General features: G+C 37.5%; 1 protein-coding gene across 1 annotated transcript; it reads right to left on the bottom strand.

Moving 5' to 3' along the window:
- Window positions 1-6,392: 6,392 nt before the first annotated feature.
- On the bottom strand, window positions 6,393-15,579 carry NR2F1 (nuclear receptor subfamily 2 group F member 1). Its single transcript, XM_053474903.1, has 3 exons — window positions 14,508-15,579; window positions 11,773-12,300; window positions 6,393-7,317 (listed from the first exon to the last, which is right to left on the bottom strand). Exons 1-3 carry the CDS (start codon window positions 14,941-14,943, stop codon window positions 7,037-7,039), a joined length of 1,245 nt encoding a protein of 414 aa, XP_053330878.1. The 5' UTR covers window positions 14,944-15,579; the 3' UTR covers window positions 6,393-7,036.
- Between the last annotated feature and the right edge of the window lie 466 nt (window positions 15,580-16,045).

Consider the following 16,045-nt stretch of genomic DNA (forward strand, 5'->3'; position numbering starts at 1 on the left):
GTCTTCAATTGGAAGTTTTAGCCCTAAATGAGTGTCCAAAGAGGAGGATTTCGCCATTATATTTCTGCAAATTTGAAAAATAGGTCACCAATAAAACTGCTCCCAGGATGCCGTGTAATTGCAACAAAATGCTACTGAGTTTAAACCTAGATGGGAGCTGGCTGTGGTGACACAGGCTCAAACCATCTGGTGTGTATTAATGGAAGGGTTGTAAATATTGCTGAAAGCTCATACATTATCAGCTCCTAGAGGTGCACAGGGCCCTCCAAGCTCCCCATATGGGAGAGCAAACATGTGAAGCTGGGGAAAGCTTAGAGATGATATACACCAGAACTGGCTCTCCAAACCCTGGCATCCCCAGATGTGTAGGTGAAGGTGTGAATCTTACAAGCATCCAGCAATGTAGCCTGTCTGAGTGGGATAGGTTCATACAAAGCTGACGTCACTTGGTATAGAAAAAGGGTTTCTGCTTTTTTTTTGGTTCCCATCTGTTTCCCATCACTTAGAATGTGTCACCCTTTCGCTGCAAACCCAATGTAGCTGCTAAGGAGCAATGTCTACTGAGCTATTTCTAAGGTTTATGGGGAGGGATCATTGTAGCAAGGGCTACATTTAAGCTCAAGACCTTAATTAAACTAAACCATCTTACTTGTAGCTGTGTGTCAATAAAGGAAGGGGATGATGCATATCGATGACTAGACAATGAGCCACATATATATCCATCATACATACATTTATGTGAGTTGAGGATGAGTCTCTACACGTGTGTCTAGTATGCTATTTTTGCATCATCACTATTCCTAATTAGAACATGTCAATTACAATATATTCAATAAGTCTTGTGATTGTGTAACATTTTATTTTCAATATTTAACAAACCATTCTTTTTCACAGACCGTAAAAGCATTTGGATTTGTCACTTTTTTTTCTAACACCAACAAAAAAACCTTACAATGGCAACAGTTATAATAAAAAAAGAAAAGAAAAAAGTTCAGTCTTACTTCCCTTCTTCTCCATTGCTTGTGCTTGTGGTCGCTGCCTCCTTTAAATATGTGAGTTAGATTTCTTCCCTGGGAGACACTGGTGGGGATTTTAGGTGGAACTGGAGTGTGCAGAGTTATTTTTGAGCAAGGACCAATGCTTTTGCCCAAAGGCTTTTCAGAGGAGTACAGATTGAGACATATCTAGTTGCCTATAAAGGGATCATTTCATGTGGGAGGTTGGACACAAAGTTTGGACTCGTGACTGGCATTCCTGAGAGACATGCATATTTTAAAACAACAAAGCAACTTAGGGAGAAGGCTTAGAGGGAGGAAAAAAAAACCTCAAGGACAAGTTACTAAGTGACAAATATCTGTCAACATAGGGTAATTTGACTGGACTACCATGCTAAATCCAATGATCTCTTATAAGCACAGAAAGAAAAATACTTTTCACATGGAATAAAAAGTCTTACATTATATGTCGGCACAAATAACATATTGAAAGAATAGAAGTAAAGATGACCAGAAAACAGATAATTTTAATCGGCCTTTACTTAAAAGGTTATGAGCAGAGAAATGTGTTAGAACCCAAGATATCTGTGTGATTATTTGAGAAATAAAAATAAAACAACATGATGGGAATGGATGAGGTTGTGATAGCAAAATAATGTCCCCGAAACACCGAACACCAGATAAAAGGTTTCACATACGGTGTGTTTTATTATTTGATTTCCAATCCCTTGGCAAATATGTAAAAAAAACCCCACACTGTATTTTAATATCTTCACCATACTGAATATCTTTGAGCTAAATTGGAGTTCACTTTCCTCCACTGACATATAAATCTGCAGGTTTTAGAGATCTGAAGACAAAAGGAGAGGAGGCCTAGTGGTGAGCTGGATATCTCTGTTACTTGTCAGTGAAGGTCCATTGGCAGGGAATGCTAATGAATCTTTGCTGTGTGTAGGAAGAAGACTGCATCTCCCAAGCTTCTCTCTTCCATCCCCCACCTCACTGACTGCCCCTCACTTACACCCCACCCTGCTCCTCCTGTGAAAGCTGTGGGATCAATAACTGACCCCATGGTTTTGCTAGTATTTTATTTATCTGACCGATGAGTGATATAATCAGTCTTAAACGTTATATACAGCTAACGTCTTCCTAAATCAACACAGACGATCTTTCAGAGTAAAGCAGTCTGATCTGTCTTATATAGCAGGCCCCCTCCTTCTCCCAGGAACTCTGGGTACCGTTTACTGTAGTTTTGGATCTGATCCATCCCAATGCTTTGATCCTGTGGATCCGTCCACATACCCATCATTGAGATCAGTGACTTTCCTGACAGCTTTGGGGAATACTTTGATACACCACTTATCAACATTGGTACAAAACTGGGACTAATATATATATATATTGCAAATAAAAATAACTTGTATTAGCCCTATGGAGAAAATGTACATAATGTCATTTTTATTGCTATACCAAGGTAATAAGGTTTAATTTCCAGCTGCTATATAAACAATTAAATATAAAAACACAGCCCCACCATATGAAGAATAGTTTTTTTTAATTGTGCATTTAAACTATATTATATTGGTTAATCATTGGAATCTGCAGGGGTTCAGCACATAAGGGGTGCTAGGTAGTCCTCAGGTGTTCATGCAGCAAGTACCAAACTAATCCAGCCAATGGGGGGGAGTGGGGTGGAGGAATGTTTGGCTACCTAGTTAACTATTTCCCTTCCGGAAAAAAACTTTTTTGGTTTGGAGTTAAACTTTTAAGAGTGTCAGGGATCCTCTGCAATGGTTCTCACTTCTCTGTGGGATACGAAGGGTTAAGAATCCCCTTCAATAATGCAGAATGACAGAAAAGAAGATAAAAAGGGAGAAGTTGGGAAAATGGATTCTCTGACAAGTAGATGTAATAAATGAGAGGGGCTTTCAGATAGATATCTCAGACGTGAAATTGCACCCAGCTGGTTGTGTAAGCAAACAAATAGTTTCGTGTAAGGGGCACCCTGGACTTGTGGCTTGATGAATAGAGAACGACAGAGGTAAATGGCTCTTTAAGTCATTTAGGAATAAAACTGTTTGGTTTCTAAAGTGAAAGACCCGGTGAGGCCATGTATCCCGAGCGAGCAGTTTAAAAAGAGTTATTAGCGAGCCCTTGTGATTAACACTCCTCCCCCTCCAGTCTTTTTGTCATATTACACTAACAGCATCCATCCACATCAGTACAAGGGTTCAAACATAGGGTGGATCTGAGTTTACTGCCCCTTCTTTAAAAAAACAAAACAAAAAACTAGATAATGTTTAGAGCCACTGGTGACATACAAATAAATATTCTTGTCCCACTAAGAAGAAAGAAGTCATAATGCTTCGAATTTCAGAGAAACTCGAAGTCAACCTACTTTTGTGAAACTCAAAGACTGACTTAAACCCTTATGGTGCCAGATGGGTTTGTTCTGACACCTTAAGGTTTAAAAATTGGACAAAACAGAAGCTTAATTTAATGTCTTTCCATGCAGAAAACAGCAATTCCTCATGTAAACCCAGGGAAGTTACGATTTGCCATTTATTAATCTCTTAATACCCTCAAAATAATAATAATAATAATTTGACCACAAAGCAATTTCATTGTTATAGGAAATAAAGTGTGGGATATGGAAATGTATAGTCTACAAACCGTAGATTATAGAGCGTTTTTAGAACATTGTTACAGTTATTACATAACTAATAAGTGGATGATAATTTTGCCTGTCATAATTTAGTCTATTCTTCAATGTGTTGATCAGCAACAGAGTATCTTCAGTGGGATACCTCAAACACATTTAAAGTAATTAATGGCAGCCAAAGGGTAAAGCGAATTTGCGGCATTTAATTTCAATAGTGTGTATGGAAGCAGCAGGAATACACAGTAGAAAGCACAGTGCAAGAAACATACTATTATTACATAAATGACATATAATATATGAGCTGATAACACCTATCCAATGCACCTGTAAATAGCAGGGGGGATAGAGATCAATTGAGATTAGTTTGCGGCAAAATATTTTGTAAATGTTGCTATAAATAAAAATAAAATCCAATCTTGTTTGTAGGGTGCTCCAAGAAGTGCCAATAAGAAAAGGAAACAATTGCAGCAGAGAGGTTTGACACTTTTCCTTAAGGTTTCAGCCTGGTCAGCTTTGAAATTGCCCTATTTATCAAAGTCAAAACATAATCCAGGCATCCAATGGAGGCAAGAAAGCAAATCCCTGAATCAGCAGGGTAACCTTCCATCTTGTACTTTTACTAAATATTTACACGACTTGTGCTTTCTATGGCGATGTTTGCGAACATTGAGCCTTTTCAAAGAAAAATTACATTTTTTTCCATTTTTTTTCTTGGGTTGTTTTGTATATTTTAAGACAACAGACACATTTAAACTATTTATAACGAAAGAGTGTGTTGTTTTTAAGTACCAGAAAAAATACTGCCGCAAAACAGCATTTTAATTACTTTAAACACTTAAAATGGGCAGAAAGTGGACTGGAGTAATTTATCACATTCCACATAGAGAAAAATGCAATTCTTTGCCGTCTTTAACCCTAACGACGTTGTTGTAATTTAAGCACATTGCAAAAATAAACCTTACGGATAATACCTCGCTAATAACAAAAAAATATATCTAGAATTACAGAGAAAATAAAGTGAGAAAATTGATTCGTGAAGCGAACGATCTAGTTTTCAAGAGTTTGCGCGACACGCGAAGTCGGGATGTCCACTCCCCTGGGAGAGCGTTATAGCAACGTGACTTCGTAAATATTATTATTAATAATAATAATAATAGAGTAAAAACCAAAACCAAAAAAAACCCCACAAAAAACAAAAACCAATGCGATCCACATCCGGAAAATGACAGCATTTCTGACTGACTTTCAGATGTGGCTTTGCTTCCATATTCAATGTCACTGCTCACCTCCCTCATTTGTATTGCATCAAAAAGACAAAACGGGTGGCTTGTTGAATCATTTGCGAGCGTTATATTTATGAGACAAATGCCTAATTTGCACATCAGTATTGGTGCTATCAAGATAAACATCTCAAGATTATATCTCCTTCGGAACAATCCTGTTTGAAGTAGGTCTGTATGTTTTTTTTCCCTTCCACTAGTCACACACATCACATTGCAACACACAGATATGATGTCATACACCGTTCTTCACAGCCACGTTTTGAGGCCTCATTTAGACCTCATCTAATCATTTATATTCTAATTTTAGTGTATGGATTCGATTTTTCAAATTTCTATTGAAAAAAAATAAATGCTTGCAGATTATAACAGTCAATTAGATGAAGTGTTTGTGCGAATGTGTTTAACTGTCCCCATTGTGGGGATAACATCCCTATTAATCTTTATTTTTTATATAAATAATTCAAGTAAAATAAAAAACACAATGTTCCCCACATGGACTGCATATAAGTGCAGAATAAAAAGAATATCGTTGCCAATGACTCCTCAGATTGAAAACCTTGCCTTTTCCTGTGTGTTTTGGGGGTGTTATTTTTAAAACAGCCAGCTTATTAATACACTAAGAGAGAGTTCCCCTGGCAGTATGTATTCTTGCAGATCTGTCTCACTTTCCATGAAACATTAATGCTCTGAAAGCTGTTATGGAGATCTTCACCAGAAGCTAGAAGCAGGAGGGAAGCCTTTACCTTCAAAACAGCTCTATTATGGAAGAGATTTTTAAATTAAAATTGTGTATTTGGGTATAAAAAGGAAGCAGGGGGCTACAAGGATCTCCCATTCCTATCTGGTACAGTCACAGCACAATCAGACGTATATAATTCACTATATATATATATATATATATATAATCACCAAACCCTCAGTTTAGATATCTATATTAATAGATTGGGAATAGCCTTTACCCTGGGAGAAAGCAGGAAATAATAGGACTGCTCAAATAGATAGTAGAATAGGGTCATGTCACAATGCCCATTGTTAACCACTCAGACCTATGAAAAGCTTTTTCTATACAATAAAATAGCACATACAAGTCCTCTTTAGAACACGGTTGTATTAACCCTTAACACTTCTCTGGAAGCTCACATATTTTATAGGTCGCATGTCATAAAGAAAGCAAAAAAAAATAGAAAAAAAATAACAAAGTAACAAAACTAAATAGGATATACAAAACTAGTATAAACATCAACCATTTACCGAGATAAATTAATTAAGGATAAAAATAAAAAAAAACCCCAAGTAATTTGTGGCTAGATTGATTTCTGTTTTAACTGCTCTGTTTAAACATACAAGCTAAGCAAATTGTAACATTTCACCTTCTGTTAGTTTTATGACCATAAATGGTCATTTTTTATTTAAACAATATGATGTAAATAGAAACGCAAGCTTTATGATATATTTTTTTTGCTAAAGTCTTTTTTATTTTGTTTAAATTCTCACTTCAATTTTAATTCTTGAAGAACATAGCTTCGACAACATATATATCGCACTCATTATAAGAAGCAAAGGGTTATATCAAAAATTATTAGTAGATAATTACAGGAAAAACTGGTTTGGAACCAGAAAAAAATACAAAACAGATATAGATACATAGACACAGGACAATTTGTTTTTTTTTTATATAATGATTTGAAAACTGTTATTTTCCCCTAATTCTTATTTCTTGCTGTCTGTATGCGCATACAATGTTTTCAATTTTACAAAAAAAAAAAAAATGAAAATAAAGACTAATATTTTACAAAATCAACAACATCTGTCCATGGGAAGTATGTGCGCTTGTTTCTACACGGGATTTATCGCAAGTCCAATGTCTTTCTGTACACAATAAATCCATCAGAGTTCACAGTACATCCAATGAGGGTCCATAGCTTTCCTTTATTGTATTTTTTATATTAGAATCCCTTGGTCCATTTTTTTTGCACAGTTATCCAAACATTCGAAGTCCTTTATTTAAAGTCATATCCTAAGAAGTCTTTATTTCTACCTTATGTTCATTTTGAGCTGCGTTGTATGATTGAGAGTCCTCTTTGTCTGATTGTTCTCTAGGAACATTGGATGGACATGTAAGGCCAGTTGAAGCTACTTCCAGATAATAACATATCTCTGATCAGAGTCTCTATTGGGGTTTTACCTACCAAACGGACGAAGAACAGCTGCTCAATGACTGAGGAGGACACTGTGCGGAGGGAGGGTAGCCTCAGTAGTAGTTTGCCGAACCTGCTCGGTTGGTTGGGGTACTGGCTCCTTACATATTCCTCCAGGGCGCACTGGGACTTTTCCTGCAGACTTTCAATGTGAGCAGCATCTGACAGGCCACAGGCATCTACACAGGGGCCCCCATCATAGAGGAGAGACAGACAGGGCACAACATTAGTATTGAGTTTAAGTTTCACAATAATAATGATAATAATGATAATAAACGTGTGTGTTCGGGGTATCATAATGGGGGGAAAACATATATATATCATACAATTGATCATGTCTCCTCTTTCAAACACCCATAGTGCACTATTAGAAACTCAACTATGAAACACATAATTATTGATAACTACATATGTTAAATGAAACCCAAGCCATCAAAGCTCACGATGACACAGACACTCAGTCCATTAATAAACAGGATGAGATGCTCCACACTAGACCTGGGTCCCCAGAGTGTCAGCTGAGTTGTTTTGCTCCTCCATCTCTGGAATGCTACAGTAGGATGTATATGCTGATTTGTGATAACACACAGGTATATGATTTATGTCTATGTGAAGCTCCGTGCAGCACGTGTCGGTTCATAAAATAAAGCATGAAATCCTGGCGAGCATGTTGTTACTCTATATGTCCATTACAGTTCTCCATTACATTCCTGCCCATGATCAACCTTGTATATGTTCTGGATAGTTACAGCTGACACATTCCGGTTTAGATTATCTGGATGAGTATAAAATATAGGTCCCGGCTGTCCCAGGACCACATCTGCAGCGATCATAAACAAGGATGAGAAAACAAAGTGTGGGGCTTAATCACCCAGTGCATTCACCATATATGTATATATATATGTATATATATATATATATCTATATCTATATATATATAGATATAGATATATATACATATATATCTATATCTATATATATCTATATATATAGATATATATCTATATATATAGATATATATATATATACAGTCACTTATATAGTCATTTCACACGGAGGGGCTCATCCCACCTCTAATCATACCAAAAAAGTAATCCCACTCCTAAACATCCTAAAAACTGATCACCCGACGCTTCTATAAGTTCTCTACATTCGTACACATATATACTCATACAGCTCATGCACACAGTAATATCAAATGTAATATAACGTTAATAATTACAAATAATCATTTGGATGCCAAGGGGTTAATCATCTATCCCATTATAAATCTCCTGTACCGAATTAACTCAATATATATCAAAATATCAAAGAAATTGCATCGCAGAAATATTACATTAAAAGTAAAGCGAAATAAAGAAATATAAATCTATCTATCTATCTAATCGTTGTCACTGATACAGTTTTCAATTCGAATTAAAAAAATTGCAATACATTGAAACTGATCAAAAATGGATGATTTCATTCGGTCGTTAATAAACCAGATGATGAAACGATTTGGGGTAATTAAATGTATTTTGGCAGATCACTCACCATATATCTTTCATTTTTTTTTGCCCCAAGCAAAAAAATGCAAATACAGAAATTAGGCTTGTGAACCTTTAATCAGGCTTCTGATAAATGTAATAATGGCTCTGGTGTTTCACAAGCCGGTTTGGGATTGTGCTGATATTTTGTTAATTGCTATAAAGGTGCTGGACTTCAGGCCTGCAAATGCCTTTTGTATCTTAATCTCAAAGAAGCATACACATATGTTTCATGATCACATGTTTAATATGTCATATTGTACCATCTTGTACTTATACCGCCACAGCCTAACAGACTTAAAGTTTGAGGGGTATTTATTATTGTTAATATATATATATATATATATATATAGTTCCTTGTCCAGAATTCTCATATATAAACATAACATCTTAAAGTAATTTAACAATAGTGAAGACCCACTTACATGGGTATATGTTATCTACTTGCAGCGTAGTAATGGGGTATTAGAGTACATATACATGCTATAGCACTTGGCTAAATGATTTCAAAACTCAAATGCAACCCCATATTACAAACCACATTCATCTTAACATCCATTCAATTAATAGTCCATAAAGATTACACCCTCTTATAAATATGAATGCGCATCACATGCTTGACAAAATACTGCATTAGATTAGTTTTGGTTTAACATGTCTCTCTAAAGAAGAATGTGTTTTTACTTCTTGGCAAAAGAAATACACCTAGCATACAGATTAATGTGGCAAAAACAAAGTGTACATCTTAAGATATATGATTATAATTATATTACTATTTACTAAACTTTTAATATGGCTGTTTTTAGAACCCCTGCATTATTTATGTTGCAAATAATGATTATAATAAAAATATTAATGAAAGCCTCTTTGGGAACTGAAGGTTCATTATTATCAATGACAATTCAGCTGAAGTTTAGTTCACTGTTAAAGATACATAATTCAAGTTGTCAGTTTTTATTTTTTTATATTGTCTACTTTTGCTATGTTATTTTCCTTTAAGACATATTTTATATAAATATTGGGACTGTGACAGTTCTTAAATAGCAATTGCTAAGATGCATTTAAGTTATATAAACTAATAGTGTTTAAAGGGGGTTGTGTTTCATGAGCTAAGCTTTGGAAGTCACCCAAAGCAAAAAAAAAAAAAAAAAAAAAAAAAAAATTCTGAAAATATATTTTTTTCTGAACTAAGTGAAAAAAATCTTTAGATACTTAACCCTACTTAACTAATTTTTAAATTATGTCTCAACATTCTATTTTCATCACTTTAGGTGGGTTAAAATAGTGAAATATATATATATATATATATATATATATATATATAATTAAAATCCCCACTGACAGGCTATCAAAAAAGTTTTAAAAAAGTTGCAATGACTTGGGAGTTGTTCCAGCTGGTAAGAAGAAAATCAAATGAATACTGACTGGTATTTCCATGCTCAATTATTCAAAGCTTTAAGTATTTCTTAATTTTTAACATCCACTGTGTGAGTGTATAGTATTTTAACTCATTCTGTTTAAAATGCAGACTATCCTTTTAAACTGAAGTCCTTAATATTGACTTGTATTACCCAATAATTGTTATAGAGGAGTTAATTTTCAGGAATGATCTCTTACTGTCACATATATATATGGTTTCTGAAATTAATACAATAAGCTTTCAGGGTAGGCCACATTTGATTACCCATCTATATGTTAATAATGCAGTTAGTAAGCCCTGTAAATAAGCTATTATCATGCATAAGAATGTTCAGCATAAGCATATAGGATGCTATAGAAATATAGATAGATAATATTTTAAACATAAATGCTAGATCATTCCCATAAAAGCTAAGATTGGAATTTTGGATTTCATTATATGCTATCAAATGTAAATGAGTTAGATCTCCTGAAAAATACCATACGCTACACACACAGAGTGTGTTCTGTGGTCCCTATGTATGTTTTGCTGTATCCAGGGTCTCCCACAGCAGAGAAATGTCTTCTCCAACACAGCCTGACTGCATTTGCTCTGAGTGGAAAAGGGGGCAGTGAAAGTACAATGAATCTGTCTACCATGCATACCAATGAGACTGGTGCCTACAGAAATTAGCTTATATTCTTATATTATTGATACCGCATTTGCTACAATATAACACTGAGCACTTTCAGGAGACATTGTTTATTACAATGCAAATAATATTTTTTTCAGAGATGGAGGACAAGGGGTGAACATGCACTGCTCCTTGGGAACTGGGGCCTCAGAAATTTTAAACATCTTTGTCTTAGCAAATGATTTCCCTGACATTTCCTTGCAATCTAAACTCACTGAGATCATGAAATCAATATTGCTGAAAAATAGATTGCATGGAATAATTGAAGAGACCATGGATGTTAAATATATTTCTAATCTAAATTTGTGTCTTTATTTGCATTGTTTACAAGCTCATACTCATCATGCTGCTCTCTTGTATTCACTGCTCATTAACTATGCCTTCTTCTTGTAATGGACACAGTTTAAGGAGGTTGCCCTCACTGATTACCTTGGAGATAGCTTTTAAAATCAGAATATTCTCAACATGTATGCATGCAGCCATCGCCTGCACTCAATTTGCTGTGTGTTTTTTTTTCTCCCCAGACAATCTGTTAAATATTTAATATGAGTGTGGTTTCCATAGCAAAATGATTTATTGCTGGGAATGTGGCTTGGGTTTTTTTTTATTGCTTTTATAATATTCTTGAAATCCCCTGAATTGAACTATTACTATGCATAGTAAAACAAAAACTACCCTTTGAAATAGGAATAAATGGGATTATATAGGAGTGCATTTTTTTTAGATGAGGATAACCAGTTATGAGATCTGGATGGATCTTGATAAAATGTTAGGAGCATGCTTTTGCGTACATTCTACATGCAACAATAATATTATTAAACGGGCCAGGTTAGATCACATTGTGTCAGCACAGCCTTCAGCTAATTCTGCGATCTGCATCCCATCTCCCGTGGCACAGGGGGTCCTGTGGGCTGAGAAGACAGCTGGCATCCCACCGCATTCAGCTTCTGGGCTACCCTATGCGCCATATGGCCTTCATCGTCAGGTATAGTCCCTAACCCCAGCCTTGACTCACCTGATGTGAACAGGACGATGGCTTTGAGGCAGCTGTACTCCGCAGAGTCTACGTGCAGGGCCTTGAGCTTCTCCACCTGCTCCTGGAATATTCGGATGTGGTCCATAAAGGCCACCACTCGGTCGGCCGACATAGGGGACGCGTGAAGGCCAGCGGCGGCCAGCAGAGGGGCCACATGGAGGGGCATGGAGCACTGAGCCGCGTTCAGCACGAACAGCTCGCTCCATGTGAGCCTGAGGAGAGCCACCTGGTCGGTGATCTGCAGGTCGGGAAAGAAGGGGATGTTCCGGGCCCACTCCACGGCGCTGAACAGTAACCGGGCGGCCAGCTCGCAGATGTTCTCGATGCCCATGATGTTATTGGGCTGCATGCACTGGCTGCCGTAGCGGGACGTGGGGTAGGGCTCAGCCCTGAGCAGCAGCGAGATGTATCCGGACAGATAGCAGTGGCCGTTCAGGGGGTCCCCGTTTGTCAGGGCATACTGGCCTGGGTTCGGCTGGGTTGGAGGCATTCGTCCTCGCTGAACCGCTGACAAAAACAAAGAGAAAGAAGAGGAAATGTGCAACCAGGGCAGCAGAAGATCCACCAAATGCCAGACTCACATACACCACGCTTCGTACTATATACAATACATACTGTATTGTGTGTGTATGTAGAAATACTCTACATTTACTGTATCAGCGATATATACCCACAAACACTCACATATATAACATAGAGTATACGGTTACAATATGTATACATGCAAACTGTACACACATACACAATTATACAATTATACTACAGACATATAATATGTATTATTCAGAGGGAGAAATTCTTATTACTATAATATATATATATAATATAAAAATAACAGAGGCGTACGTTCCCTGTACACAAAGGTAGCTAATATAAAAAGAATACGGTAAAATAACATCTATATTAGAATGCTATACATGGGAGGTTGTATCATACGTTTGGTAGTAGCGTATTGTGTTGTGCGCTGTTACTTTGTAATATAATAATAATAATAATATTAATATATATCTATAGTTATATATCTATATATTCTATATGTATCTATAGATATATAGAATATAGATATTTAGATATATATAGATAGATATATAGAATATAGAAACAAAATCCCAGCTCCTTGCAGCGAAGCGTGTGAATTCTGTTGTCAATAATATAGAAAATAAATTCAGCAAGTGTAACTTTGTTACAAGCTAAATCGTCATCCATTACAGGCATACCAAAGAAATATTACAAAAAAGGAGAAAAATATGAAAAAGGGGGACTTACAATAGTTAAACATTCTGAGGAATAAGTGCCCAGCAAGTCAATGAATAAATGTTAGGCTTCCTGTGTGTGTAAACCATGCCTTCAGCCTGCTTGCAGAGTGAATGCACAAACCCAGGGATCCTAAACAGTGTATTCATTATCTGCATGGATGCAAAACGTAAGCATACTTATTTATGGTTGGTGATAGCAAAGCTGACCAAAGAGTTTTTTTTTTTGATGTGTGGGTTATGTCTGTGCCAAATTCCTTTATCTGCCATGTAAACAAAGTAATACATAGAAAGTTGGTATATCCTCCAGCCTAGATTTTTACACTTGTCCTTATATATAGTTAAAATAAATAATACTAAATATTTAATCAGGTATCCAATGTATGTATTTTCTCTACATGTATCACTTCCTTTACTGCAGGTGGATTTCAATAATTATGCCAGTTAGAGTTACTTTATTTAAAAGGTTTGATGCTTTGAATTTAAGTACTAAAATAAAATACAGTATTTTTTTTAAAAGATTGCTCTCACTATAAATCTATGATTGAATTCGCCGAATTGTCTTTTTTTACTGATTGGGGGATAATAGATGATTTCTTGTTTAACATTGTAGGCTACGTAATGAAACATTTATGGTCCCCTCCAGTTGTGTTTTACTGGATCTTATTATGTATGGGGCTGATTGAGCTGTCTGGCAGCGTCTCTCTGTGTGCCTGTACCAATGTACCCATCAGTAGATACTGCTGGCTGAAAAAATAAAGCCACTGGACTAAAAACTTTTCATCTCCAGCAGGATGTGTAAGGATTAAACTGTCAGATTGAGGGGCAATATAGTTTGATCATATAAGAATGGCTCATTAATTACGTTGTAAGTTTCCATCAAAATTCGGCTTGCTTTAAAGAGAAGGTGGACATTTGTGAAGGAACACCAAGATTAAAAAGTGGGGAAATTAAGAGTTCTAGAACACCCAGTTATAGCCCAAACTTCCCTCTGTTGAAAGACATGTGTGGCTAACAAGGCCATATTTTGCCTGAAACAAGAGGCAACAACTAGGCAAATTAGTTTAGTTAATGTCACTCTTAAACTTCTTGGAAGGCCTTATTTTTAGAGAGTCCAAGTACCTAGTGTTTCATCAGCAGAAGTTTGCGACTGGGTGCATGTTTGTTAGAGTGTGTGTGTGTATTTTAACGATGACAGTAGAGAAAAAAGGGACAGGAGAAACACATCTAAAGAGGATCAGCCAACATCCCACAGCATGCTTTCACAGACAAAACACACACAGGCAGAGCTGCGATTATTAATATTAATATCATCACAATGCAAAAAATAAAGGAGGGGGTGAGGAAGTGGAAAGAAACATGAAAATCTAAAGAACAGAGATGCATGGATGTTTGAGACCAGCCACACACACCTAACACCACACACCACATGGGCACAAGGCGATCAGAAGAAATATTCACCTTCCCTCCTCATGCCCACTTTGAGGCACTTCTTCAGGCGGCAGTACTGGCACTGGTTCCGATGGTGCTGGTCTATGGGGCAGTTCCTGTTGGCACGACATGTGTAGGTTAAGTTCCTGCGGACGCTCCTCTTGAAGAAACTTTTGCAGCCCTCACAGGTGAACTGGCCGTAGTGTTTGCCGCTGGACTTGTCCCCACACACCACGCATTCGATGTGCTGTTGGCTCTGGCCCGAGCCTTGTTGGCTCTTGTCTCCAGCAGCTCCAGGGGTAGAAGGAGGTCCAGGCTGGCTTGGGGTCTGCGGCGTGTGGGGGGCAGCGGAAGGCGCTTGTGATTGCTCCCTGGCAGGCTGCGCTGCCCCCGGGTTAGGGCCTCCCGGATTCCCCCCGGCCACGTCTTCCTGCGGATCTCTCCAGCTGCTAACTACCATTGCCATATCTCGGGCCCAAAAAGTGCTGGAGAGCGAGCTTATCGCCGTGGTCTGGGGGGATTTTATTTTGGAGGAGAAGAAGAAGCTGGCGGTCTCTGCCGTGGTTGAAGCTGATGGGAGCCGTTTCCTTTGATTTTCTTTGCAGGGATTTCCTCCCCCCTTTTTTATAAGCCGAAAAAAAAGATATAATAAATATATTTAAAAATAAAATAAAAAAAAAATAATTTACAAAAAATGCGTTGTGCGCTCGATGTATAATTTGTAAAATAGCTGAACTGGCTGGGAGTGTATATATTTAATTGCAGCTTTCCCTCCTCCTCCTCCCTTGTGTTGTCTCCCTTGCCTGTGTTTATTGGTCTCCGGGTTGCAGGCTGTGGCTGGAGGAGGGTGCAGCCTTAGATCAGGCTGGGGAGGAAACAGGACTGGCAACCCCGATCTCCCCAGTGCACAGGGAGGCAGACATAGGGCGGCCAGGGGCAGGACCCACTGCTGAGGCTGCTGTTTCTGGAGCTGTTTCTGGAGCTGCTTCTGGAGCTGCCTTCACTACTGCTGGAGCTGCTGCTGCTGCTGGTGGTAGTTCACAGGGCTGATCACAGTGCAGTTGGCAGTGGCTGGATGGGAGGGAGGGCGGCAAAAAAAGAATAAAAAAAGGAATAAATCTAAAAAAAAAAAAGAAGGAAGCAGATCAGGGTTTGTAAATGTCCAGGGACCAAATCCAGGGCAAATCGCAGCCAGCCATTCAAGGAGCCAGTCTAGAAGAGCCTGATCCAGAGGTTGCAGGAGATCAGACACTTCCCTCCTGTGCTTTTTTTTGCTTTGATTTTTTTTTCCTCTCTCTCGCTTTTATATGTCAAGAGGAAAGTAATCCTACAAGACGTCGATTTGTCACAAGTTGAGCAATAAGAACACGATAAATAATAACAAAAAAAGAAGGATCCAAAGTATTAACAAATAACCGAATTCTTCTTCTTCAGCTCCTGGCTTTATTCCTTCTGGTGGGAATGACAGCAAACATAATGCATTCTGCAAACCGACCAGAATAGGGTAACTGTTTTTTTTTTTTCTGAAGTCTGTAAAAAACACGAACTCGTTTGGAAAGTCAAGGAAG

The sequence above is a fragment of the Spea bombifrons genome, chromosome 1 (assembly GCF_027358695.1).
Source record: "Spea bombifrons isolate aSpeBom1 chromosome 1, aSpeBom1.2.pri, whole genome shotgun sequence".
Lineage (NCBI taxonomy): Eukaryota > Metazoa > Chordata > Amphibia > Anura > Pelobatidae > Spea > Spea bombifrons.